The sequence below is a fragment of the Poeciliopsis prolifica genome, unplaced genomic scaffold, assembly GCF_027474105.1.
Source record: "Poeciliopsis prolifica strain line A6 unplaced genomic scaffold, Auburn_PproV2 SCAFFOLD034, whole genome shotgun sequence".
In the NCBI taxonomy this organism is placed as follows: Eukaryota; Metazoa; Chordata; class Actinopteri; order Cyprinodontiformes; family Poeciliidae; genus Poeciliopsis; species Poeciliopsis prolifica.
Genome location: NW_026562409.1, coordinates 5481432 through 5509270, shown reverse-complemented (window position 1 = coordinate 5509270; position 27839 = coordinate 5481432). Strand labels below are relative to the sequence as shown.

General features: G+C 38.1%; 1 protein-coding gene across 1 annotated transcript in view; it reads right to left on the bottom strand.

Moving 5' to 3' along the window:
• Nucleotides 1-12767: 12767 nt before the first annotated feature.
• rnd2 (Rho family GTPase 2) overlaps nucleotides 12768-27839 on the bottom strand; it is a 36182-nt gene continuing 21110 nt past the window's right edge. Inside the window, exons 3-5 of the mRNA XM_055052098.1 lie at nucleotides 19374-19483; nucleotides 15896-16030; nucleotides 12768-13840 (exon numbers count right to left, since the gene is read on the bottom strand). Coding sequence (XP_054908073.1) covers nucleotides 13571-13840; nucleotides 15896-16030; nucleotides 19374-19483 — 515 coding nt within the window. The 3' untranslated portion in view covers nucleotides 12768-13570. The remainder of the gene's footprint in view (nucleotides 13841-15895; nucleotides 16031-19373; nucleotides 19484-27839) is intronic.

Genomic DNA, 27839 nt, shown 5'->3' with positions numbered 1-27839 from the left:
GAGATTAAATCATTTCAGTTTCAGATGTGATTGCATTGATATAATCACAAGTTGCAGCTGTTGAACCCAATAAATCTGATTAGAAGAACTAATTTCCTCCTCCACTCCCTCCCAGCACATTCAGGACACAGGATTATCACAGTATGGTTGAAATCAGTTTTAGTTGTACAATATCTCAGTTTGACATAACTTTACTAAACCTTTAAAGTTACTGCCATGGTAAAAAATATTACTGCTAAGGGAAAAAAAATTAAGATCAATCATGTGTTTATCCTTCTATAATCCCATCTTGAACTCAGGTAGTAAATTTCATTCAGTAACTGAGGTAAACTACACATCTCCCTGATTAAATTGTTGACTAAATTCAGCCCTCAAATCCACCAAAAAAGAAAAATACAGTGAGACTTACATTTAAGTTATTAACCCTAACTGACGTCATCTTTGTCCTATTTCAAACTTGCCCGCCTTCCTACTATTATTTTATTCAGCAGCACGTTGTTTATAGATCTCCAAAAGGAAAGACATGCAGACGTACCGCAGCAGTTTAAACAACTCGACCTCATTTGCTATCCTCATTGCTCATTTAGAAATGGATGCATTTCATACATAAACATGGAACCACACAGTCAAGCAAGTGCATCCAAAAAATAAGCTCACACACATTCAATATAACAAATAAAGTGCATAAGCCTATTTAATTCACAATGCAGTTGTTCCCTTCAGTTTGATGCAAAGAAAAAACTAATTGCTTATAATGAGGCATATATTTGTAATATTATCACTAAGAACACACTAATAGAAAAAAGTGTCTCTAAAAAGTGGGGCAGTGCTCACAGAGAATACAATTGTTCTTTTTTGTTTTTGTTTTATAACATGCTAAATTTCTCCTGCACAGCATTAACTGAATTACCGACGGCAAGTCAGAGCCAGCTTTTGTGCTTTTATGCTGCTGCCATTTTAACTACAGAGCATAACACCACACTCTAACAGCAGTCCACATAACAAGGTGCCAGTCTGTTCTGGCCTTTGAGTCTGAAAGCGGCTACTGCCGGCTTGGTTATATGCCACGATTGCTTAGTCGGGTCAGGACAGCATCCAAAAAAAACCTTTCAAGCTCACTGAGCAACACACGTTCATGTTCACAAGCACCGTGGACAGTTTGCTATGATGAATGCTAGATGTTTGCACTGCTTAAAAAGACAATAATATTTTCACTGCCTGACATTATTTCAATACTGAAATAATTTGAAGTTGCAAAAACATAAGAGAGGTTGTTTTGGGAGATGGTTTTATTACATGCTTCAAAATCAATCTTTGAATAGCAATTTGAAAATTGCTATTTCTTTAAATAATTTGTAAGTCCAGATAATGATTGAATGACTTTATAAGTTTTTGGTATTTAAATGCAAAATACCAACAAGCAACACACAGAGCATAATGGAAAAGAAATCTTATTGAAAATATATTCTTGGGCACAATTTTCAGATGCCTGAATTGTTATCCATTTTAACAATTAAATGCAAACATAAACATCATGGGAGTTTCTACTGTACTGTTCATGATGAGAGAAGAGAAGAGAAGAGAAGAGAAGAGAAGAGAAGAGAAGAGAAGAGAAGAGAAGAGAAGAGAAGAGAAGAGAAGAGAAGAGAAGAGAAGAGAAGAGAAGAGAAGAGAAGAGAGAAGAGAAGAGAGAGAGAGAAGAGAAGAGAAGAGAAGAGAAAGAAAGAGAAGAGAGAAGAGCTGCACATTTTAGGAGTTGCAGTTTGCACAAACAACTTTTGCCAACTGAATGTAAGTGGCAGGATGTTTTGCTTCTCCAATTGTTTGGGTGTAGAAGAAAGTAGGGACTGTGTAGGAGAGGCAGTAATGACTTAAGAGATCAGCCACCTCAGGAGGAAAGTCTTACAACAGACTTGAGTCTAGAACTGCTGAGAATGTCAAACAGCTTCCTTTATTCCCTGCAGCCCAGTGATGAGGTTGCTGTCAGGTGTGAATACTGCAGCCTGCCTGGCCACACCTACAGGTGAACAGCAGCAGCTAAACACAGGCTAAAAAAAAAAAAAATATATATATATATATATATATATATATATATATATATATATATATATATATATATATATATATATATATATATATGTAGCATAATAAAATATCTGGTTTCAACTGCAGAATCATGTGCAGCTACACATATGGGAGGTCTTAGAGTTTTGATGCCGGTCTTCCTGAAATAAATCAAATTCTCAAAGTTTGTGCACTTTTTCTTGCAGTCTAAGTCCTGAGTCACAGGTTGGAAAACATCTGTGACCTTTAATAATGCAGAGGCAGACCACGCAGGATGCAAAGAGAGGAGGTGGACAGAGGGCTAAACACTCTCCGGGCTGTGCGTCATGTTGGATCGTGTGCTGAAGGCTTCACAGCCCTGATTAGAAGTAACTCAGTTGCTTTTTTTTCCCCTTACCAATAAACTGCCTATGCTCATATTTCCTCTTTGTGTTGTTTTTGTCCGTCCAGCTCTAACAATGTGCTGCACTTTCAGTTTGTTTTGCTGCTGTGTTTGCGTACGTGGAGTGACTCACCAATGTCAGTTAACTGACAACACATCTCGGACCTGAGAGAGTTCATTACCATTCCGAGGCACGTTCATCCTCATCAAAGGTGCAGTGACGTCAGTGTCTCTGTGGAAACTCATACAGCCATTATGGGTCAGATTCACTTCTCGCCACAGTGGTATTACTATTCATACTGTCAGGTTGTCAGAAAACACTCTTTCGATAATTGTTGCTTGCTTTCTCCTGCTTCCATAATTCATAATCGGTGTTGTTGTTCTGTGCACTGATGAAAACTAGCCTGAGAGTCTGGAACACCTGCAGAAAATGCATATGAGTTGAAAAACCCAAGAGGAGTAAGGAGTGACAAAACAGCTCGCTAGTGTGCGTTTAATTTACCTCAACTGGAACTCCAGTGCATTGCAAAAATCTGCAGTCTCTTTTGAGCAAAACATGAGCTTTGTAGCATCAGAAATGGGTTTTGATACTCTCTAATCATCCTTACTAAGCGACAGCCACACTTTCTATCCTAAATGATGGCCCTGTCTCCCCGTTGACATTAAGAATCGGTGATGCAAGGTGCACTGACATTATAATTTTCTAAAGTGCCTGTCCGACTACACATTGAATGAACCTCTACATTTTCAATGTCACGCAGAGAGACTCACTTTACGAAGCTTTTTGATTACTTTATTGTTCTAAAAGGCTTAATTATTTGGTAGTTACTTATAGAAAATAATCCTATTTGCTCCAAGTCCAAAAAAGGAATGTTTCCTCAAATATTGAAATACTATTCGTAAAAACAAAAAATATCGATGATCCTAACACAAGTAATGTAACGCAATGATTTAATTTACAGAAAAATATCTATTCAGTCCAACCCACACTTAAGCGTGAAACTAAATACCACTAAACCTAATCAGTGATAATAATCAGCATTTACAAAAACTGGTATATTGTTCACTTCACTCTGAATTATTGTTGGAAAACTTCTTTTCTGAAAGCTTTTCATTAACACTCAGCGTGTTTCAAGAGTAAAGATCGCCTCATAACATTGCAATAAGATTTAGGTCCAGACTTTGACTAGGTCACCACAAATGGCTTTCTTCATTCCTTGCTCCCTAATGAGTCTTTTATGCTTAAATAATAGCATAAAATCAAATTATTGAGGTTCATCAGGATGAAAAGAGAGGAGGTTGCTTCTTCCCCAGACTTCGTCCTTCAAAACTTTCTGGTAAGATCTGACTTATCGTTCATCAATTATCAAAAGTCATCTAGGTTTTGAAGAAGGAAAGTAGCATCAAACCATCACAAACACCAAAACCACCAAAAACACCTCATAATGGTGTCATTATGCAGTTTTTTTCTGAAATGTTTTGTTAGCTTTATACCAAGAATGTTATGGTAAAGTTACACTTTTATTTTTGGCTTGGAGTTCATCAATGTTTTTGGCAAATGTTTGCTGTTTCTGCAGAAGTTTTTCCATGAAACTCTCCCATGGATGCAAATTTTGTTTTGTTTTTTCCTTATTAGTGAGTAAGACTGACCTCAGCCGAGGCAGGTGATGCCTGCAGTGCTTTACATTTTGTCCTAGGTTTTTTTCCCTTCTGGATGAGTTGTTTGAGAAGGCTGGTCACTCCAGGGAAAGTTATTCACCTTTCCATGTTTTCTACATTTGTGAATAATCTCTCTCACTGTAATTCCTGGAGTTCCAAAGCCAAAGAAATAACCAGATATCAGAGGTTTTGTTCCTCAGCAGTTCTTGAATTTCTCTAGATTGGGACATCACGTGTTGCTTTTAAGATATTTTAGCCAACTTTTTGTTGTCAGAGTTTCTACTTAAGATATTTCACAATTTTACAGCTCATACAGAAATAGGCCTTGGGTGTGGCCAGTAAAAAATTTAGATATCTTAATTTATTGTTTGAAAAGATGCATTAGAATTTGTTTTATGGTTTGACAAAAAAAAATAATAATAATAATAATAAAACATTTGCATTGCGACAAAGACTTTTCTACAGACTTTTCTAAAGACTTTTCTAATTTCCTAACGTATATTTTTAGGAAATTATTGTTCTTTATTCTGTTTTTTTATGTTTCTTCAGGTTCAAGGTTGAATGTGTTCATTTATTTTAATAAAGACACCAAATTAACCTTGATGATAAAGTACCAAAAATTGAAACGGAGCCAACGCCATCTACTTAACTTTAAGATAACTTGAATTATCTCCCTGGTGTTACTGCAGGTCATATATTAAGCACTGATGCAGTCTTTTAATTGATAAATGCGACTAAGGTGTTTGCTCAGTGCTGTATGTACATGAATGCCTGATTGATTCCTCATATCGCAGCCAGTCACAGCAGAAGACAGGAGCAGCATTATTCTGCACACTCAGTGTCAGAAACAAACATAAAAAGACGTGAGGAGACTAAATTAATGCAGCAAAAAGACAAAGCATAGGGGTTGGATGGCTTTACCTGCTAGCATTCGTTTTAGGGTAAACACTAGAAATGAAACACATGATGCACCTTTAGCGATGAACTTTATGGAAATAAGTCTACAGTGACATTGCTTGAGAACAAGCTGACCGCTTTTCCTCAGTCTCTCAAAAAAAAAAGCTGTTATTTGTCAAAATTATTGGTGCAATATTTTTTCCCTCTGTGTTTTTGTTTTAAGTGCACAAGGTCCGTAAATTCCTTTCTTTTTCCTTCCTTGTGTGCATTTACTGAATTAATCCACTGAAGTATTGTCATTACAAAAAGTTCAATGTACACTTAATTTTTCAATCCCATAAAAATAGTGTCTAGAAGCAAAATACCTGACCATGAACGTACTTATGTCTACACTCCACTATTCTAATTAGAACAGTTGAAAAATGCCTTCAGGTTGACATTAAAAATGTTTAATTTCACAGACTGTGTTCTTGATTTTCTCAAACTGAATTTCTTCTTTTGTTTTTTGTTTTTTTAAGTTGTGAATGTGAATATGTGTCGAATAATGCTCCATAAAAGTAACGTGTCGAATAATGCTCCATAAAAGTAATACTTTCTGCAAAGTTAGAGCTCAGTAAATTCAATTAACATTTTCTCCTTAGTGCACAAAAGAACGCACTGGTGAATAGTGACAGAGAAGAAGAGACAACTGACCTTTGAACCAGGATGTTGTGCCTGGTCACACTGACAAAATTGCTTAATAAAATTTGGTAGAGTTTTTTGTTTATGGTTTAAGTGGTTACCCTGTTGGGTGCAGACAAAAAATATATGAGTTTAGTTAGTGGTTAGTTTCCTGGACCATTGTATATTCATTTTGTTTATCACCCTGCTGTAGTTGCCTCGGTTTTTGTTCCGACTCAACTAATTTGTTGAGTCGTTCTTTGTGTTTTTTACTCCTTTGTTTTGTCAGTTTCTTTACAGATCCTCCCATTATGTCTATTTTTTGACAGACTCTACGTCATTCTAGTTTTCTTCATCTGCACTTGTAAATTTGCCAGTTTTTCATAAATGATTTTAATCATAAAACTATTGTGCTTTCTTTTTGAATGCTGCCCAGCAGAATTTCTTGTTTTGACGCATTTCAACACCACACCTCCAAAGGCGCCAGCACACACGTTTGCAGCCGCAGATTAACTTTGACGGCCTAACTTTATACCAAAGATCCACTGACTCAAAATCACAAACTTCTGAATTACAAAACTGATGTTTTTGCTTTCTTAGGAGCTCAAAGCAAAGGGTAAGGTCACAGCTTTTCAAGGGATCTTACCCTTTTGGGATGGATGAATAAACAATGCTCCTCTGTCTCTTGGGGGATGACAGTGATGTGTCCTCATCAGTGCACTAAACCCCCAGACGCTCACCTCAAGCTGCTCGATGGACAAATAGCAAACGGCTAAAAGGTCATCCCCCAAATGTGTGAACGTGTAGATAAACAACGGCATGTAAGTATTATAAAAATCAAGGAAACAGATTTTTGGGCAATCATTTTATATTGAAAAGTATTCTGACACACAAGGTACAGCAAAAGTGCAGCTTTGCTCCTGTTTTACGCTCGTTAATTGCCACACACAGTTACAGAAGTTGCATTAGCTGATTCAGTATCTATGGCGACAATAGAAAGTAAAAAGGTGACCTGTAGCTTTGAAACATTGAAACGTTAAATCCAAGCAATCTGCTGATGATCCAAAAATACAGAGCATCTGTTTCCTGGGTGAGAACAGATCTCAACAGCAACATCTCGCTGTGCTCTCTGTGTAATTATCTGCTGACAGGTGGCGAGTGTAGCACCTTGATTAGGAAGACTTAAAATATTTCTTCTGGTCTTAAGAAATCAGCTTCATGCAGAAACTCTGTTGGTATGAGAAGTTTTTGCCAGTAAAATGCTGCTGGTGAACAGTTGTGGTGTTAAAACACCATCACATTGAAGTGGGTTTCTTTTTAGTTGCATTTTCATCAACTACATACATTCAAATAATAAGCATTCTCACAGTTTATTTGCTTTTAAGCTGGTTTTATTTCATTTATTGAGGCATAGCATCACATTTTAATATAATAATTTTACAGGTACAATTTGAAAAGAGTAGAAATTGTGACATGGAGTAAATGTATATAATGTGGGACATATTTAGATTAAACAATTGCTGGTAGGATTTATTAAGCTTTATCTTCTTTTCAATAGGATACTAACGTTTAGTTTTCTTCTGTTTCACTATTATGAGATTTTTTGTGAATAATTTTTTTTCTCTGAGATTTTTCTTGCTCAAAATAAATATTTTATTTCAACTCAGAGTTTCCTGCTTTATATGGAGACAATGTGATTTAAATCGAGTCATATGTACCTGTCTATCCATCAGGTCCCTTTGCTGTCAACTTCCTGCAGCAACAATAAAACTCCAGAGCAAGTCAAAACTATGAAGAGAGAAAACCAACAAAAACAAAACCTTTCCATTTGGACTTGAGAATTGAAATGTTTTCCAAGTCACACACGTCTTCTCACCAACCCCAATCTCAAACTTCAACCCAAACAACAGACTGTAATGTGTTTTATTGAGATTGGACATGATGGAACAACACAAAGCAGTGCATCGTTTTTAACAGGGAGGGAAGAGTGGTACAAATAAAAATGTGAAATGCGTACCGCTCATGTATTTAGTCGATTTTTACTGTTTCATCTGTGAATACATTTAAATCTGAAAGCATACATTTTCTCAATAAATTCCACTTGTGCATAATTTAAACTCAACAGCTCTAACAAAATAAATCCAGCTGGTGTGTGACGGCCTCAGCGGTTTGTTAGAGAACATTAGTTAAGAAACGACGTCGTGAGGACGAAGGAACATGGCAGACAAGTCAGGGATAAAGCTGTGGAGAAAGAAGTTTAAAGAAGGATTAGTTTTTTAAATAATTCCCCAAACTGGAATTTACTGAGCTCTTGAGAGCCACCTATTCTTTCACAAATCTGTCTAGAGGTAGTCTGCATGCCTTTGGTGTTTGCTCTTACATATCTCTGACCAGGGAAAGTGTTAGAAGATCTGAATTATGTCTTTTAATTTATTATTGTATTTTTAGTTTTAAATTTCTCTACAGCACTACAGTCCATTCTGTAGTGCTATAAAAAATGGTCTGACTTGGGTTTCAATGTTATGAACAGACAGAAGAATGCTATTTACCAAGCAAAAGTCTTTTTGCTTGGTAAATAGTTTGGCAATAAATATATCTATAATACTTGTTCCTTCTTAAGCATATTGTCTGCAAGTCATTTCTTTAAAGTACATCGTGTAGTATTTTACTTTGCTTAACAAACAGTTAACTCCACCGTTCTCTGTAGTGAGAAGTGCTCCTACGAGTTCAGCATATGTTGGAATATTTCACAAGAAAGGTGTTTCGTTTAGTGATACTGATCTGCCACACCTCATGGATGTTGAGGGAGAATTTGTTTATTTTTTCAGATAAACAGAGCACTGGAACAATCCGCTCCCTCTTGCTGACATAGGGCTTCACATTTTCACACCAAAGTGGAAATCAATTATAATTTATCAAGTCAAAAGATGTTTGTTCATTTCAAGAAGGAGTTTGTTTGATTTGCCGGCAACAGCTTTAAAAGTTTTTGCTCTGAGTCATGGCAGAAATCTTCCCTCTTTTTTCTACATCTAAATGGGTGGAAACTGATCTCAGTACATTTTTGAGTTCTGATCTACTTTTGCACAGGTCGGTCACACACACATAAACATTCAGACGTTTTAAACCAAATGATCCAGAATAAAGTTAGCTCATGTTAATCAGACTCTTCCTCTTTCACAGTTCATAGTAAACAATTTGAAATTGTGCTGCAACGACATGCTGAGACGTTGAGCTGATATAGACGTGGGAAAATATAAATAAACACAGGCTTGTATATTTTAATGAACATGACTTTAGGGCAAAAGGCATTAAAGATTAGGTTAATTAATCCCCCTGGTCCGGGTTTTCATTGCCTAAACACCTCAGAGACGAGTCCAGGCCCATCTCCACATTTTGGGATTTAACTGCAGGCAAATATGGAAATATAAAGTTGGGACATTATAAAAGGCGTCACAGGAGATGCAGTTAGACTAATATACGCTACAAAGTTCTTGTTCATGCAGTAGTGATGATTTATTCCAGCATCATGAATGAGGACTGCCAAAACCCTCTGCTGACTTCCTGGTAAAATGCATTTGCGTTCTGCTGGGTCAAATTCTGCAGCTCATTACAAATCCTCTCCTGACTGTATGCAATTTGTGGCCGTGCTCTGCACCCATATTGTCAGCAGGCAGGAAGTGCCGACTCTCTCCTCCTCTTCATTGCTCTCCTTTTTTTTTTTTTTTTTCAACACCACAGGGACGTGACCTTGTCTGCAAATTGTCATAATTAGCCAGGAACATCAAGAATGATGGGTTTAATGTGCGAAAGACGTCAACTCTGCTCAGTCAGGCACAAGCTGACTGAAGTCTTTTTGCTTGGGACATCAGAGCAGAGCAGGGAAACCAAAGAATGCAGAACCAGAGGAGAGAATCCACAAAGGTACTTCTGATTCCCGTGTGGTACCAGCGTTAAAAGGGCAAGCGGCTGATTAGATTGCTGAAATGGAAGCGAGACGTCCTGTAGTAATAATCCTGGGTGTTAGTGGGAGTACATTGTCAAGATAATGTCTGATGCCCATCTGATTCGTCGAACAAAGCAGCTTCTGATTTGTATTTATCCTGACAGGTCGCATCTAAATCAACTTCTGGGTGACTGCTTTCATAGACAAAGCAGTGGAGACGATGTTTCCTCTGTGTCTTCACAGAGGAAGATTAGTCCAACAGGCAGCGTTGGACTAATCTTCTCAAGTGTCAATTTAAACTGTGGGGACACAGCAGGATTCGAACCTTTCCACAGCTTTTTTTATAGGCCAGCCCCATCTTACAGCTCACTGATCTCTTTATCCATGTAGAATTGATGAACCTCCGCTTTTCTAACGTGATAAAGTCTTTTACCTCGGAGGCCTAAAGTGTGTAAAGCATAGCAGCAGCAGCAAGTTGTTTTGGATCTTCAAAAAACTGGAAAAAGGTTTCTAACAACAGTATTTTATTATTTGAAAAGGACAAAAAAGTCTTAATTTGCGGTCTTTGGTGGGTCACAAGTGTAAAATAATGGAACATATAAAAGAAACAAAACTACACTAAGTCTAAGGACAATGTCAGATATAAGTAGTGAAGAACCTATACTTTAAAGATTTGTAAAATATTCCCTCAGATGAAATGCTTTTCCGTTCTGTGGGTAGACAGTTCAAAGATGCTGTGGATATTTATAACCCTGCTGGAAAAAAAATAAAAACATTCTAAAATGTGATATTTCAAAATGTTGCAGCATTATGTTAAAACACACCATCCCTGCCGCCTGAGCTTGTCTCGTCAGAAGAAACTGAGAGCCGAGGATTACAGATGTTGAAGTGGTTTTCATAGGAGTTTAAATTATTTTATTCAGTTCTTAAATGTAAAATGTTTATGTTTTTTTCTGGAGCTTGACAGATCCAACGAAGGAGGAATTTGTTTTGCTACGATAAACAAACATCTATGTGGTGACATATGTTGTACTTGTTTATTTTAATTTGCACTAATGGTGAGATTATGGATGTGTATCATGTATTCACGCTGATAAAGAACCAGCTGGATGCCTTTATTTTAGCTGAGTGGACGACTCAGAAACGTCATTTTAAATTGTGATTTTTATTTATTTATTGCTCACCAGGTGGTTTTCTGGTTCTCTTTAGACCAAAGCGAAAAGAATCTTTCATTTGCGACAAACATCAGTGATAATATCTGCATGATATTATGAGGATGCTGTTATTTAAAGCAGATTATGTCATCAAATTCTCTGGATATTTACCTTGATAAAATTAGCATTTTTATTTGTCGCAGAAGTATTTTTTTAAAGTGGTAAACCTCTATTTTTACAACTGAAAATGGTCTTTTCTCCAATAAACAGTAGTAATGCTACAGACCTGACTGAGCAAGTAATCAAAGAGGCCTAATCAGATGAAAATGTTGAAGCAGGTGTCTATGGGAAACGAACATCTGCTGCAACCTGCTGTTTCCTCTTTCTCGCGTTAGTGGAAACGTGTTTTTCTCAAAAAGCCAAAGCAGATATTCACCAAGCAGGAAGGAGGGGGTGGCACTCCACTGCAACCCATGGATGCTGCTGCTTGATGGTTCTGCAATGCCAGTTTAATTATGTAAGCACACATAATGATCATGTTGTGGCCACACCACTCCAGTTAAATGGCCAGGAGATTATATCAGCTCAGATGTTGAAACACGGAGTGGGAGTGATGTAACGGCAGAGGAGAAAGATATGATAGAGGGGGAGGAGGTTTATCGAAACTGACATCTTTCGCCAATGTTTTTGCACTCACACTCCAAATATATAACAAGATTTTTTTTCTTATTTGACCCCTTATAAATGTAATATTGATTAATTCAACTTTTTAGAGAGAAGCCAAGTTTCAGCTTTGGATTCAGCCTAAAGGTAAAACTGTTGTCAGGTAAAGATAACAAATCTCTTGACAAAGAATGGATTCTGCTGTTTCAATCAGAGCTACTATCTGGTGGAGCTGCAGCAACAGAGCTGTTCAGTTTAACTTATTCTGTGCTGAAACAAGAAAAAACAAGAAAAGAGGGATTTTCAAATCTCAATAAAGGGAATTTTCCAGATTAGATTGGTCATAATGAGACATTTGGTTATAGATTTAGTGTTTGCTCCACTGCAAAATTATTTGCTTTTTTGTCACACTTGACTGCTTCAGGTTATCACATTTATCTTCCTACTAGATAATAATAAGTCAATCAAATATAGGATGTGGAATTCACATGATGATTTCATTTATTAAGAGGGAAGGAAACTGTCCAAAGGAAATGGCTCTATGTCATTTAACTGACCTTTTTGTTAAATCATCGTTTCATTGTGGTTTAGCCAGATTTTTGGGGCAATTTCACTGGCCCACAACTCAACAGACACTTTAGTTGAACCTGTCAAACTGAAATAAGATAGATTAATAATGGTAGTCAAATGTGATGTTGATATGATGAAAATTCTGTTGATCCCCAAAATATTTAGAAAATATTCTTTAGATCAAAAAGACAAAGGTGGATTTTTTTTTTTTAAAGTATTCTAGAAAAAGAACATCCACAAACAAACAAGGTAGTGGCAGTATTATTGTCTGGGACTGTTTCAGGAATTTGATCATGTGTAGTATTCAATAGAATAACAAATTCCTATGAGGGTCTAGTTAAAGTCTAGATGAAATTCAGTGGAATACTCTTAAAATAGATAGTTTATGTTGAAAACAAACTCAAATAAGGCTGAAATAAAACAATTTTGAAAAGAAGATGGTGCCAAAACTCATCCAGGGTTGTCATAATGTTTGTTAGCAGCTGCCACCAAGGATGGCTCAACAAAATGGGTTTAGGAGGCAACAATGTTCTGGACAGATTTCTGTAATTATTGAAATCATGATTTCAGACCTGTTTTTTCAATTTGCTCAGATATTCAAGATGCACTTTATTAAACTTTTAAATTAAACCTTTAAATTTGTCACAAGAAAAGCAGAAAGAGAAAAAAAATAATCAATCCACAGCAAGTCCAATGCCATTAAAATAATTAAAACAACAAAATACAGTTTAACCAGGAATTACACTTTCCCAGAGTCCAAGCACAACAAAATAGCCCCAGTTTGTAAGCATTTTATTTTCCCACAAATTTTTAAAATTCTGTTAACAGCATTAATTCCAGTGAATCAAATTGGGTCAAATGGAGCAGATGAGAAAAATAGTGTTAAAGTGGGAAAAAAGAAAAGAAAATACAATATTTTGTTCCTAAGATGCACTTTTGGTAATAGTGCTCTCTCTGACACACACACGCACACACACCATTAACAACATTTCAGTCTCTTTCAACCTCCTTCTCTTAATAGACCATCATCATTCAGATAAACACCAGAGTCCACTTTCAGCATAAATGATGGATTTGCTTGTTTTCCTCCCAAATTTAGCAACAGGAGACGCAACTTCAGGCAGCCGAGCAACACCTTCTGTGAAAAACAACAAGTTTCATTCGCTGATATCCTGAATCAACTCGTCTCCCCTCACATGGCCACTTCCCGCTCGCCGCCGCGCCATCCTTCTCAGAAAATTAATTTCACTTTAATTCCCTCAGACGAGACCGCACTTCCACTATCGCGGCTTCTGCATTTCCAGAGGGTTAGTCCAATTTGCCATGGTTTCAAAACAACACAAAGAACTAAACAGCTTCTAAAGTATGCACACACACACCTACACACACACAGCAAAAAAGGAAAATAAAATCCAAAGCATTTGTTTGAGCGGTGTTTTTCTCTTCTCCCTCATCTAGAGTGCAAAAAATAAAAATGCACAAAAAAAAAACTCCGAAATAATAAATAGACTTTCTCTTTCATATATTTCTGTTTTGTGTATTTACATATGTACTGCATATCACTGAGGCTGGGGCTCTCTACATTAGTGAACAGCTCTTGGCCCGGTCCTTTTGGATGGCCGGGGCGGGGTCCGTTTGCTCAGTCCGACCCGACAGAGGCGGCAGGGGCAGATGCGAAACCCTCTTTAGGCCTCTGCGGGAACTGCTGCGCTTTAACTGAGGCTTATGCGGCTGCCGCACCGACGCTAAGGTGGTGATGTGGAACACGTCGCGGACGCTGTTCTCTGAAACCTTGGAGCTGCACTCCACGTAGGCCACCGCCCCCATCTGTCGGCCTATCGCGCTTCCCTGGGACAAGAACGAGAGGAGATGAAGTTAAGAAAGCTGCGCAGTTTAACTTACCAGCCACAGAAACAACATAAAAACATTTTGATGGAAGTGTTGTTGGCTACACTCTCGTTATAGAGCTTGCCTTGACACTCATATTGTAGAAAAACATCTAAATTCTTTGGTAGGATGAAATGCAGAGCAGCTTCACACCAAGCATGTAAAATACACCTGACCTTGACAGGAAACAGGCAGAACTGACTTTCCATTGACGTCACGTACATAAACATAATAGAAATTTGTCATTTGTGTAAATTACAGAAGGCACAACCAACAGATAAGTTACATTTTGTTACTTAGCCCAAAATTAATCTGTAAAATCCCAAAGCTTTTAATAACTCTATAGCATATTTCCACAAATATTAGACTTTAAACATGAATGGATGGAAAAAATCCATTCATCCATCTGAATTTCTATCTGATTCTGCCTTGCTGGTTGATGCTAAGACTGAAGTAAACAGGTTTGAACCCAAGCAACAGTGAGTCAAGTTTACTCCAAGATTATAGAAAACAGTCTGGTGGCTAAGTAGCAAAGAAATTACATTTAGTTTTAAATGTATGGACAGTTCAGACTGATAAATGTAACTTTTACAAAAACAGTTCAAGTTGCAAAATGCAACAACTAGTGAATAAATAAAGGCCTTTTGTCACAAGATGAACACAGATGCTGGTTTCTCAGGAAGAGGAAACACCTGATGTCAGTGAAGCCGTTCAGAGAGACTAAACTCAAACAGAACTCATCTCGCTCTGAAGATTACCCCTGAGTAATGTAACAATATACACAGATAATTAAGACTGCAAATTGTTTGCTTAAGATCAAGTGAAGCAAATTTAATTTTAAAATCCCTCAGCCCCACTCAGCGGTGCACTTCAGGCTCGGCTGATCTCTCTTGTTTCACAAGCGGCTTTTAATTCGCATGCAGAGGTTGTAGGACACAGGATGCAGCTTAAACCGCATGCTCTCCAAACAGAGTTTACAACCTCAGCTGACGTGGTTTGATTTCTATCGTAGCGCGCTCCGAGGTTCATGTAATGAGCGGCGAAGCCTTCATCAGGTGGAAAAACGGTTTTAGACTCAGCTGTGGCAGGTTGGAAGAGGCCCAGCTGATCGAATCTCCAGCAGATTAGAATGGAAATACCTGGAGTTCACCCAGTGGTCACTCTCGCTGGCGACTCTTCAGCTCTGCTCTAAATCAATTTGAGATCAGCAGCAGGATAACAACACAAGCTATTGGATTAGAGCACCAAAATGTTTGTGTACGTAGCTCAGGTCTCTGCTGGTAGACTCAGTTTTTTTGGGAGGGTATCTTCAAACACAGCTGCCCTGAAACAAAACTGAAACAAAAACAAGTGCTTCATGTGGTCTGCATACGATCTGCTCCTCTCTTTATCTGGATTTTGTTTGTTTAATCTTTTTATGTGGCTGAGCTTTTGAGAAAAAACTTGACTTGTACATCGAACACAGAAGGACAGTAACAAAAGCACAATGAGCTGATTAAAAAATTCCCAGATTTACAGTTTATCATCAGCTTCCTGCCCTCTTCTCCCCCACGTCCTTGGCTTAGAGGCCAAGGCTGAATGCGATAAAAGGACTCGCCCGTTTATCAATGTCCATTTTCTATTCATTCTGCATTTTTTTTTTAAACCCTACATCTGCATGGTTATTGTAGACGTAAACTCCACTCACTGCTTGTTCTTCGGCAGCCTTTTAAAAAAAAAAAAAGAAAAGAAAAGTAGCCTTGAATTACATATCAGCACATTCTGGTCAGTGTGCCAACCACAGAAAGCATTCTCAGAGGATTTTACACAGCACTTTTTGTACTCCTGTAGTATTTGATTGTTAAGAATGCAAAACCAAATGAATATCCCTGGTGGTTTCCCTTCTGCTTTAGTTGATGTTTCAAAAAGTGTTTCTTCCAAGGATTCTCTCTGGAAGCCATCTTAGAGGAAACGCTATCTGTGTATTTATCCCAACCCCCTTTTCATCTCAGATATCCATCTCCAGCTTATCCTTACCTGCTCATGAGTGACAGGGATTAGTCGCTGCTTGGAGAGTTCCCTCAGGGTGTTGACGTCTGTCCTCATGTCAAGCTTACAGCCCACCAGCACCACTTTGGCGTTGGGACAAAACTCTTGGGTCTCTCCTTGCCACTGCAAGGACAAAAGGGGAAAAATGTTTATAATCACAATCAAACACAAAAAAGCTAAGGTGAGGTACTTTTGAAACTTCTGGCTCCTAGATGGAGTTTGTGCAGTTTTTTTGTCATGCAGAGGAGCTGGAGAGAAATGAAAATTGTTTAGCTGTGTAAAACTTTGAATATAACCCTGAAAGTTGTGTTTCTACAAACAACCAAGTGAATGGATTTAAACAAAACTACTTTTTCATTGTAATGTTGCATACTTTTTGGAATTTCCTTCAAAAAGTTTGCACACTTTCAAGGTATTTTTGTTCTTGCCGATTTCAATTTCATATATAAAAAGTATTTTCAACAACGTTTCCTTTTAATTTGTTCCTACAATCCCCAAACATGCACAGATGAATATGAAAATGTGTTTGAAAGGGCTTCAATGGTCGTCTAATAAATTATTCATTAGTAGTAGTTTATTATTTAGGGAATAATAGTCGATGCAAAATGAGAAATTCAGAAGTGCAAGAGGTCTTGATTAAACTGAGAGAACATTTTGGATCTTTTAATGTGGGGTTCTGCGGGTTGTTATCAGTTGTCAAAATCTTACCATTGTTAGGGGGATCTGCTAAACTTACAGTTTTAAGATCTTTTACTGTTTGCATAAACTAAAAAGTTTTGTTTTTTTTTAAATGCTGCTACTCTAAAATATCAGAAATCTGCTTTGGAAGCAGCTCCGCTGTGACTGGCAAACATCTCAAACCCAGAATGAAACAAAGCGTTGCACAAATAGAGTAGACTTGAATGCTGTTTGCAACAGATAAGATTGTGAATTCTGGAAATAACCCACAAAACTCCACTTCAACAAATCTGGGCCATTAATGTGAAGAATTGATGATGTAGTGATGAACATCTGCAGATTTTTGGAAATCTCCGAGGGAAAGCATCAACATCCTCTAGGGAAAACATGTAAACATAATGTCTGTTTCTGATTCTCACTGTGCACCAACTGGTAGTACAAGAATTTATTTTAAACCCATGCATCACAAAGACAACATGATGTGACTTTATCTCCGTTCCTGAAATAAATCTACTGACAACTGACAATAAAACGATCAGAAAATGTATCCTTAATAGGAAATCAGCATGGTACTAGATTTTTGTTGGCCAGATCTTTATAAAATCCAGAGACTGAAAATTGTTATAAAATTGAAAATGCTTAACATACTTAAAAGCTCAGTCATATATTTAAATATCCAGGATCACACACATTTGCATTCACTTTTGACCAATAGTTTAAAGACTTTATCAGGCTATGTTTAGAGCAGGTCATACTCAGGGCTCCTGGCTCAGGGTCACTGTCAGTCCCTCTTGTGTTGAAGGAAAGCTGCCATATAGTTGATGAAGGGTAGGATTTGTTGGCTGTTTCTTCTCAGAGGCAGAGCCCTCAGAACAAATATATGTTTAAAATATCAGCCAGAAATGCATCTACAAAAAGAAAACATCGAGCAATTGTTTTTTAGAATTTGAATATTTTATTTCTTTTTGATGGTTCTCCAAGTAGCTCGGTATAATGCTACTTGGAGAACTGAACCATCTGAATTCAAAATGCTGGAGCTGAACATTATGAATAAATATGGTATATATAACAAAGTCATGGACATTACTTTACTTTTAAAGTATTCTTAGTAAATTATACTAAAAATAAGTTAGCCTCTCATTGTTTATTTTATTGCAAATCTAAATGGAGACTCTTCCCTGATTCACTTCTTGCTTTTGGAGAGGTCTCCGGTCCACTTGGCATTCACATGTTGTTTGCTAAGCGTTTCCACTTTGCAGAAATGGAAACACTGAAAATTTACTCAGAAACAACAACTTCTCTGATTATGATGAGAAAAATGTTTTGCTGTTTTCTTTTTATCAGCCACCATATTTACCAAGAGGCTGTACTGATGTTTATCATATCCACAAGTAAAAATGATTTGTTGAAATCATTTTCCTTCTGCCTCTGTCTGAAGCAATGTTCAGTGTTTCGCTGCATGAGCTGAACCATGTGTTATCTTATGTAGCTCAGATTTCTACTCTACCTAGAAAACAGTACACATTCCTCCTGCATTCTCCGTCAACAGATCTATTTCAGGTTCTCCTCAGAAAAAGGTCTGGGTGTCTCCTTTCTAAACTCACTTCAAGATTAAATGTCACTCTGAGACACGGCTCAAACAGCACTGTCTCTCTTCCCTGCGACCCAAATACAAGAAAGCTCAGAGTTATACCGCCTGCCGCGTGCAAAATGTCACGGTGTCCGCTCATCCTTCACGCTTAGCACCACCTTTAACCACCTTTAACCTGTTGATGTGGCCCAGTCAAAAGCTTTGATTGTTTAACCCTCTCTCCTCCCCCAGCTGTCATCTAGTGACCTCTAAGGCCTCCTCGCTTCTGCAGGTCAAGAGTCTAATTTGGGATGCAGATTGTGCAACAAGTTTTCCATGAGTTTCAGGGATTACTGGGGTGACAACCAGGGACTAGGGGTCATGGCAGCCCCTCCTACGAAGTAATTCCTGGGAAAGAAGTTAAAACAAGAAGCAGGCAATGCTCCCTGTTGTTGAAAGAGGCCACCAAGATACGCCATCAAGGGTTAGACCTGCAAAAACTTCAAGGGAATTTTACCAGCTCCCCGCAGACCTCTAAACACGTCAACAGGGGAGCTGTGGGAAAGTCTTTAGTCTGCAAAGTGTGTAATTTAAAGGCAAACACACTCACATGGATTCAAGATGCGAAGTTCGTAAAAAGAAAAAGCCTGGTTCACATGATAGACATGCAAGCACAGAAAACTCATCAAGCTGGCAATTTAAACACCTCAGATATTTCACCATTTGTGGCCCACTGGTTGTAAAAAGTTCACAAACCACAAGGGGGAACTCCACCCCTCCATCACTGGCTCTGCAATTAATTTTAACATTTAGCTCTCACGTCCTGACAGCTGTTTAACTAAATTTAAATTTGAAATTCTAAAACCTCAGTTTGTAGTAGCACTCTGTGAAGCAACCCACTGGATATGGCTGACTATTTTGCATTTTAGATACATTTCGCAAAGCCACCCGGCTGCAAAGCCTCCCTTCTCATTCTTCATGCTGACCTTTTATTTCTTAAGGCGATGCAGGTCAAGTATCCGTGGACATTTTGATGAAAGAAAAGAACAGGAGGCTGTAGCCTCTCATTTGATCAACCGTTGGAGCATGAAAAGCTGCTGGCACAGAAATCCGTCATTATGAGATGCTGATCGGGTGGATTTTCTGGTTGCTTTTTCTCCATAAGCACATATTGAGTGCTGATGTAAAGTGTTTGAGAATAAAAATAAAAACACTGACCTTTTTAATAACACTGTCCAATGTTTCTGGTCGGCTGATGTCGAAGCAGATGAGAACAGCGTCAGAATCAGGGTATGCCAGCGGTCTTACGTTGTCGTAATAAGAGGAACCTGTGGACACACATCAACACAGTATAAGGTCATGGAGAATTTGGAAAAAAATCTTGTAAGGATTTATTCTGAACCAGATTTAACCCCACGAGGTTTTTTGTTGTTGTTTTTCTTTTTATCTCAGTGACATGGTTCATCCTATCAATAAGATATTTCCTGAGAAGTGACTGAAAGATCATTAATACACGCAAAACACATTCATAATACCATGGTATTGCTGCAGCTCCAACACACTCTGCAGATGCAAATGAGTCCTGATCCTCACAGTTATGTGTGCATATTTTGTGTAGTTTCCTCTTGGGTTTTTCCAAACAGCTGTGACCTCTTCTTATGGCACGAGAGGGGCAGCTCAGAGAATTATACACACAAAACTGAATTTTAGAGGGCTGATTGGAGACTTAACCCATACTCATCTCAAAATGGCTTTTGAGAGGTTGAAGTAAACACTCATCACTCACTGGTTTTTGCTAAAAAACAGTTTTTCATGCTTTCAAATTGCACATTTTCTAATAAATTTGTGTAATCCACTTCTGCATTCTCCTACTGAGTTTTATTATTGCGCCTTGATCAAGTTTAAAGGCACATGTACAGCCACAGACTTCTCGGTTATGCGACCCAGCTCTCATTAGAAGACTTGTAAAAAATATCTGGGCAATCGTAGGAATGTGGCTGCGGCTGTGAAGGGAACCCTCCATGCTCTTCCCCCCCATTAGGATTTGACAAGGGCTTGATGTCCACGACTGCACTTCAGGGCACAAAGAAGCAGTTGTTTGTTACAAATGTTTCCATTTTACACCCCTTGGAATGCAGGGAAATTGGTAAATCAAGTCAAATATTTGCACATGTCAGTAAGGTGAAAAGCTTACTGACATTAGGGAAATTAGGGAAATTTATTTCCCTAATGTTATTTAGGCTGAAAGATTAGCACAACGCAGGAAATCACTTGTTTAACAGCTACTTCTTTGTCTCGTGAGGCAAATCGAGTCTGCACAAAAGAAACAAAGAGTTGTTTTTAGCATTGCTGGGTCCTTTTTGTCAGCGATGGAATGACACAATGACAAAAGCTGCACATGACCTGCATCCCCTCATCATTTATCCAGCTGTCCTGTAGTGACAGCTGGACAGTACATCAGTGGATCTGTTGCAAAATCACTTGACGAATAAATAAGAGTTGCAATTTAATTCTGAATTCCCTTCTCGCCTTAATGCACTTTGTCATCTTGGGCTAAATGTACTGAATACCAAAAAGCATTAGTTTACTGCACACTTCAGCTGGAAATAATAATTTAGAATGTTTTTTTTTTTATTTTGTGTATTAAAATGTGCAATCTTGTGTTCAAAAGGTTGTGCTGTGAAAAAGCAGGTTTTGTTTTTGTGTTTTTTCAGTGTCACACTTAAATGGTTCAGATTATCAAACAATTTAAAATTCAACAACAAAAATCCTGAGTGAAAAAACTGTTTCCAAACGAGGATTTTATTTACTGCAGAAAAAGTGATAAAATGCCAACCTAGTGAAAAGCTTAATTAAATCACAAAATAATTGAATTCTTGATCACAGCCAGAACTATTTTAATTGTGAGTTAGGGATGAAAAAATTATCTATTAATGATTAATTAGGTAAAAATTTGTCCAAATTGATTGGTAAAGCCTGCTTAGACCTTCTTTTAGTGTTGTACTTTGGCTGCCATCCAGCAGAGGGCGCCGATGGTAATCCTTAAGCACAGGCGTTGATACAAGATGGCGGAACCATATCACCGCAGGAGATACGGTCCAAACAGAATCCACTGTTTCTCTCACGAGATTCTCAAGTTTTACCATAATAACGCACATTCAGCTGAATTGCATCAACGTATCATTCAAAAATTACTAATGTGCTACAAAGGTGAGGATCTGATGACATCGTTACCCAAAAAGTTATGATGTGATGAAAAAAACTACATAACGCCAAAAAGCACAGTTGATTTTGAGGCCTGTTGTGAGTTCATGTACTTCACTACAAAAGATACTTCCTCATAGATGTGTCTGCTAATTAATGGGGGATTAAGTGTTATTCACCTTTGATTCTTTTTATCTTTTATTTTTCTATTCAGCAATCTGATAGGTTTGTACTTGTTGTGCCATATGTCCAGTATAAAACCACATTTTTCTGGTTGTTCAGTCAGCATTTAGTACAACTGACACAAAAATAATGTTAAAATTTAATGATGTCTATTTTTATTCAGCGTAACCAACGATGAAATATTTTTATCTACAAGTTAATTGGCACCCTTGATACGAGTAAACTCAGATTTTAAGAATTGACACCTATCAATTAATCGTAAGTCAATCAGTTAACTTTAGATTAACTCATCAATCAGTAACTTACATCCTTATTGTTGAATGCTTGGTTTTCCTTTTTAAAATTTTTTCACAACTCATTTTGAACCCTAAATAAAACATTTTAAAAAACCGTTCATGTTCACTGAGATGCCTTTAAAAACTACAGAGATACTGTTTTTACAGCAAGTTGGACTAAATATTACAGGACAGAATCAGAAAATCCACTCTCAATCTCATTACCTCAAGATTGCCTCTTTTCTGTACTGCTGAGACTGCAGACTAACAGCCAAAAGAAACCAATCGCATGAAAGTCCAGCAGTCAGCAAACCTCACATTGTATGACAGCAGACCCTGATTGGTGCCGGTCACACTTGAAGTGCTGTAGCTGTGCAAGTTTGTCTTTAACATGTATCATGCACTTGCAGACCTCTATTAAAGTTAGAGTTGGGGAAGAAAAGAAAGTGAGTACCTGGGTGGAATGAGGTAAAAAAAAAAAAAAAAAGAGACTGACAACAGCGAGGGAAGCAGCTATAGAGATAAAACAGAATCCAGAGAAATTTGAGGAAAAGTCAAATGAAGCAAAGATGAGACAATTGTACTCGCTTGAAATGAGCATGTAATAAGAACCTGAATTGAGCCCATTGGGGCAAATTTGCTGAAAATGATTGGTAGGTAATTCAACCGACAAGTCTTGTCAAGCCAAACCAATGCAGAGCTCAGTCTGTCCTGAGTGACGGCAAAGCTACCTCAGCACTTTAAAAAAATTTTTTAAATCACAGAAGTGCACTGAGGGACAGGATGAGCAAATTTCAGTGTTTTAAGCAAGTTGAAGAGGTACAAATAAAGTACAGCAATCATCGTAATAATCGAGGGAATGAACAACAGAGGAAAGCAGTAAAAAGAGACCCTGACCAAAGGATGAGCGGCTACATGGACAGAAAATGAAAGCTTTGGTCTCCGTAGGACAGATTACATAAAAAAAAGTCTTGGTGAAGCTGGTTTGAGCCCACTCAATGCGAGGTGGAACAAAAGGTCAATTGAATTTAAGACAGGGGCAGTTTGAGATGGATGTGGCAGGAGAAGGGCAAGGAAGAAGGAGCAAACACCCTGGCAGGGACTATTAAAAACCATCATGCCTGGCAAGGAGGGAGCACCCTGCCATAGCGTGCCAAGTGAAAGCATAAAACATCCCTCAAAAAAAAAAAGTCTGCCTTTGCTTAATTTAACGCATGCAATCTTCTCTCCCTTTCAGAAAGAGTCAAGCTGCAGATGTATTTGCAGAGAGGAGGTGACATAAAAGGGAGGAAAACATCACCCATCAGTTGGGCTTCATCCAAACGGTGAGAATAAAGCGTAGGATGCTCAGGTGGACTGGAACTTAGTATAGTACATTAATGAGGCCTGAGGGTTTGCGGTAAGAGTTCATTTACGCCTTTTGTCCCCTGAGAAATGGACTCCCTTCATAAAGACAGTCTGTCTGAAACTTGACATCTCTCCAACCGCTTGTTGAACAGCTCTTTAGGGATATTCTGGCTATACAGGAACAGAAAATAAAACAAACAAAACAGTAAAACTGAAGTGAGGTATTTGATTGGGGAGGCAGAGTGTGTGTCGCTACTTTATGAAGCCTCACACAACTCACTGCATTATTCTGTAACCTCAAAGCATAATTTATATCCTTCCAACACTTCGTAACCAAGAAGGCAACCATTAAACCTGCGTTGAGCTCATGCTACTGAAATTCTCATTAAGCCAACAAGAACCTCTAAAAACCCTTGCCAAATGTCTGAAAAATGCTCACGCTAACGACAACAGTAAGCCGCTTGATCTTTGTTCTTCTACAGCCGCTGTATCCCTCTCAAAATCCACCTTCAAAGTCGAGGGGAGGCATTTCAAGTTGTGCCGGTAGAGTGTCGTAGCAACCTGCAGGGAGGAAAATGGTTTCATTGTGAGGCAATAAAAGGAAGTCAGGAGGAGGAGAGCGGAGAAGCGACGGGGCTCTGGTGGCACTCCACTGCCTTGGTGACTAGAGGACGCTCTGAAAGAGGAAGTGACTTCAGTCGTTGCTCCTCTCTTTCACAGGTTCTGAACCACTGTGGCTTTTTCTCCATAAAAGTTTTCCCTCAAACTGAGGTAAACAGTTTGAGGCAAAACTTGCTGAGGCACCCTTTGGAGATGAGGTGGATTTACTTTGACCTGGTGCAAGCCCTCTCCAATACAAACTGGCATGTGTTTCATTATGTGAAAGATGGGCTGCACAAAATTTTATCTTACAATGTCACCACCTCCAGAAGCCAATATTGTTTAGTTTAAAAGCCCCTGATCTTATTACCAGCACAAAAATGGTTAGTTGACACTTCAGAATGAAGGGGAACCCGCCTGGATAGATGTGCATAAACTTTTTCTTGTGTGCAGTTTGGAAGCAAATCTGTCCTTAAATTCATGCGAACTGTTCGTCACAAAGTAGCAATCGGAGCTTAAACCAAAAATACTTCCTCTATATAAAAGGAAATAACTGGAAAGCTAACTGTAGCTGCACTTTAAAATTAGAAATCAAATTTTAAAGTCGGCTTTTTAGTGTAATTTAAGAATTTTCGGTCCCAATCTGAACCCCGAGAGTCATTTGTCAAACAGTCTAATGTTTTTCAGATTTAAATTAAAAGAATTTCTTTAACCTCCATTAAAAATTACATTTGAATTTACAATAAGGAAATATTGTAAATGTTTATAGGCTAATGTTTTCTAATTGCATTTGTGATATTTACCCAAATTGTATTATAGATGGCCTGAGTTGCATTTGCATTATAATCTGTACTGTAATGAGCTTCCAATCAGCCAATTGCAATAGAATTAGACTCATTTGGAACATCATTAAGAAAGAGCTGATTTTATTTGCATTACACGTGATAAAAATGCATATTTACTTGATTGAATTTTATTTGCACTGAATTTGAATATTTTGATAAGTCATCTGATTTGCACCTCCAAATTGTCTGGATCATGTCTGCAGTTTAGCTGGACTGAGCTGCAGCTGCATTGTGATGGGATTGTGTTTTAATAGCTTGGAACTGGCTTTAACTGTAATTGCTTGAGCTGAAAATGGCTTCAGTTGCATAAGGCTGTGGAGTATGATTTCATTAAAGGAAGAGTTAAACACTGGTGTTTCAAAGCTGCAGAGTTCACAAGATGAACATGTCAAAAGTTTATTCAATTTGTTAAAGAGCAAGAGGCATACAGTTCTGACCAACACATGCTGTTGCAGTTTTACACTAGGAGTTTGAGGCTGTCAGAAAATAAACTTAGCTCAGAAAAGTAAGTCCTTATTAAATGTGTAATGAAGCTACCTCAGCTGGCCTCGGCCGAGAACCGAAGTTTCTAAGCTTTATTGCTCTTCCAGTCTCACACACAAACACTACGTTTCTGCTCACACACAAGCACAAAAAGGCTGAGCTGTTGATTATGGCTGTCTCAACATTTCAAAAGCATTAGCAGGCAGACTATGCAGGGGAAGTGACATGAGGTTAAATGTCCATTAACCTTCCATGTCTGCAGCCTTTGCATGAGAGATATTGATCAAAGCAGCAGTTTTCCTTTGTAGACTATGCAGCCTTTGAAGGGCATCAAGCACCTTTTATGGTTCTGAACCGATTTAATGCTCGTGACTGTTGTCCTGTTGCAGGTTTATGGAGTCGAACTCACAGCAGTAAGGTAGGAGACAGAGCATCATGGCCGTCTGCATCCCAGACGCCTGAGTGGATCAGAGATGGAAGAGTGTCGGCTCTCAGTTTCCCTCAACTCCAGCATCTCCTTCATTATCACACACACACTCATCCCACCAGAGTAGCAGCTACGCACTTCATTCGTCGCTGTCTGATCTCTGCGTCTGTCTCAGGCTCTGGTTCATGCTGAGCTTTGCTTTCAAAGATCACTGAGCTTCTTTGTCACACACACATCTTCTGATGATCTAAATGCACACTCATTCTCTAGCTTTGCTTGACTTATTCCCCTGCGAACTGCTTGAAACTGAAAAGATGGGTGGCAGCCTGAACAGTGACAACCTTTATTCCTCAGAGATATGTGTCGTCTTTGTTATTGCACTGCAAACATTCACAGGCAATTGACTGCAAAAAGCAGGTGACTGTAAATAATTGTTTGTGTTGTGCAGGATGTGTATGAAGAAAAGAGTTTTATCCGCTCTGTATTCTTGTTGTTCTGTAAGTTTGACGATTTCAGACAACAGTCGATTGAATTAAATCTTGTTTTTGGAACGGACATGGTTCAGACACACTGTTTCGGGTTTGTCCGTTTGGCTCAAGCATGTAAAAGAAGAAGAGGCCTCGGAGAAACTGCAGCCGTTTCTGTGAAGAAAGGAGCGATGTTATACAATCCAGTGCAAATCAGATCCGATCAGATCAGAGGAGACAGAGCTTCAAAGGATCACACATAAAAGTGAAGTAAAATTGAATCAAAGATAATCACGGTCAGACAGTCACATAACTGACCGAGGAATCATTTGACTTTTGTACCCTGTGCAATCTTTTGAAAACAGACGATAATCTAATTGTCACTTAAGAATTTTACATATAACTTTATAAAAATTAAGTCTGGATATTTTAACTGACCCGCAATTCAGTGTAAATGTAATAGTTGCTATAATCAATCAGGGTGGAATTAAAAACTAGATATTAATTAAGGACTAAACCCATAAGTTGATTTGATTCCTGTTCTTCCTCCTACTGCCTTCAGTTTGACATTTACCAGCAGCCATGTGAAGATGATTGGATAAGGTTTGCTTGCAATAAGCAGTAATAAGAGAGGTGGCTTATTTAATCACTTTCCTCTTTTAGAGTGTGGCGGATAATTCATTGGCATTCACATAAAGTAAAGTCAAATCCCCTGGGAAAGCAGAGTTAAAAACCATAAAGTATATAAAGAATGCTACCGGCATTTCACCTGGAACGAGATGCATGAGCAAGGTGTGTAAAAATCTTTCTTGCCTATAGTTTAGTTTGATGCAGGATCAGTGATGCTGTGGGATTGTTTTTCTTTCAAACGCATTGGACAAATCGACACAGACATTTTTTACGAGACACAAAATCAGCCCAAGTCAGAGTGGTGGTTTGACATTCTGTTGTTTTTAAATACCGTTTGTTTTATCTTGAGGTAATGGTATGCAAATTGTCTAAAGAGTCCATTTCTGCCTCATCACTCAGAGTCTTAGCAGTCAGCAATACGTTTTTTTGGCAAATGTGAAACGTATGTATGTTCTTTTTGGTCATCAGTGTATTTAACCTTGGATCCCTCATAAAAAGGCATTTTCACCCATCCTGAGCCTTACCGTAAAGGATTAGTTGAATTAAAACTATCGACCTAATTTCAATTATCGGCTATACCGTTTCTTCCTGCCTTTTTCTCTTACTGTTGACACTGACATTGGGAGGAAATCGCATGTATTATTACATAATTTCCATTAAATCAGTGTAAAAAGGTCTTCAAATTATATTATCGTTTATCGCAATAATTTTTGGAGACAATTAATTGCCCAGCAAAATCTGTCATCTTGACAGGCCTAATTGACATTAGTTGTCACTTCAACCTGAGCTTGTTGGAAAGTAAATGAACTGACATCAGCTAAACCACATGTACACCATCTGAAATGATACTAGCAGTCTGCAGCTTCATGGACTCATCATCCCCTGGTGATCCAATTAAATCAATTGATAACTCAAATTGATACAGCATACTTCTTTTTCAACTTTTCAACGATTGGAGGATGCCATGTAATCCAAAAATTTCTTCCTGACCGCATGCAAGGATGTAAGGTTTCTACACTTAATTTTGCCAAGCCATTCCTCTTTTGCTGTTAAATGATTTGTAAAAATAAAAACAAAAAAACGTTGCAGTGAGCAGTTACATGTCCCATCTAGTCATTTTTAAAAGAAACTTAGTTACCCATTTTGTTTTATGCTTTAGATTACTTTCCTGAACAGATTGAAGTTTAAAAACTTCAAACTTTAAGAACCTCCTGTTCTGTCCC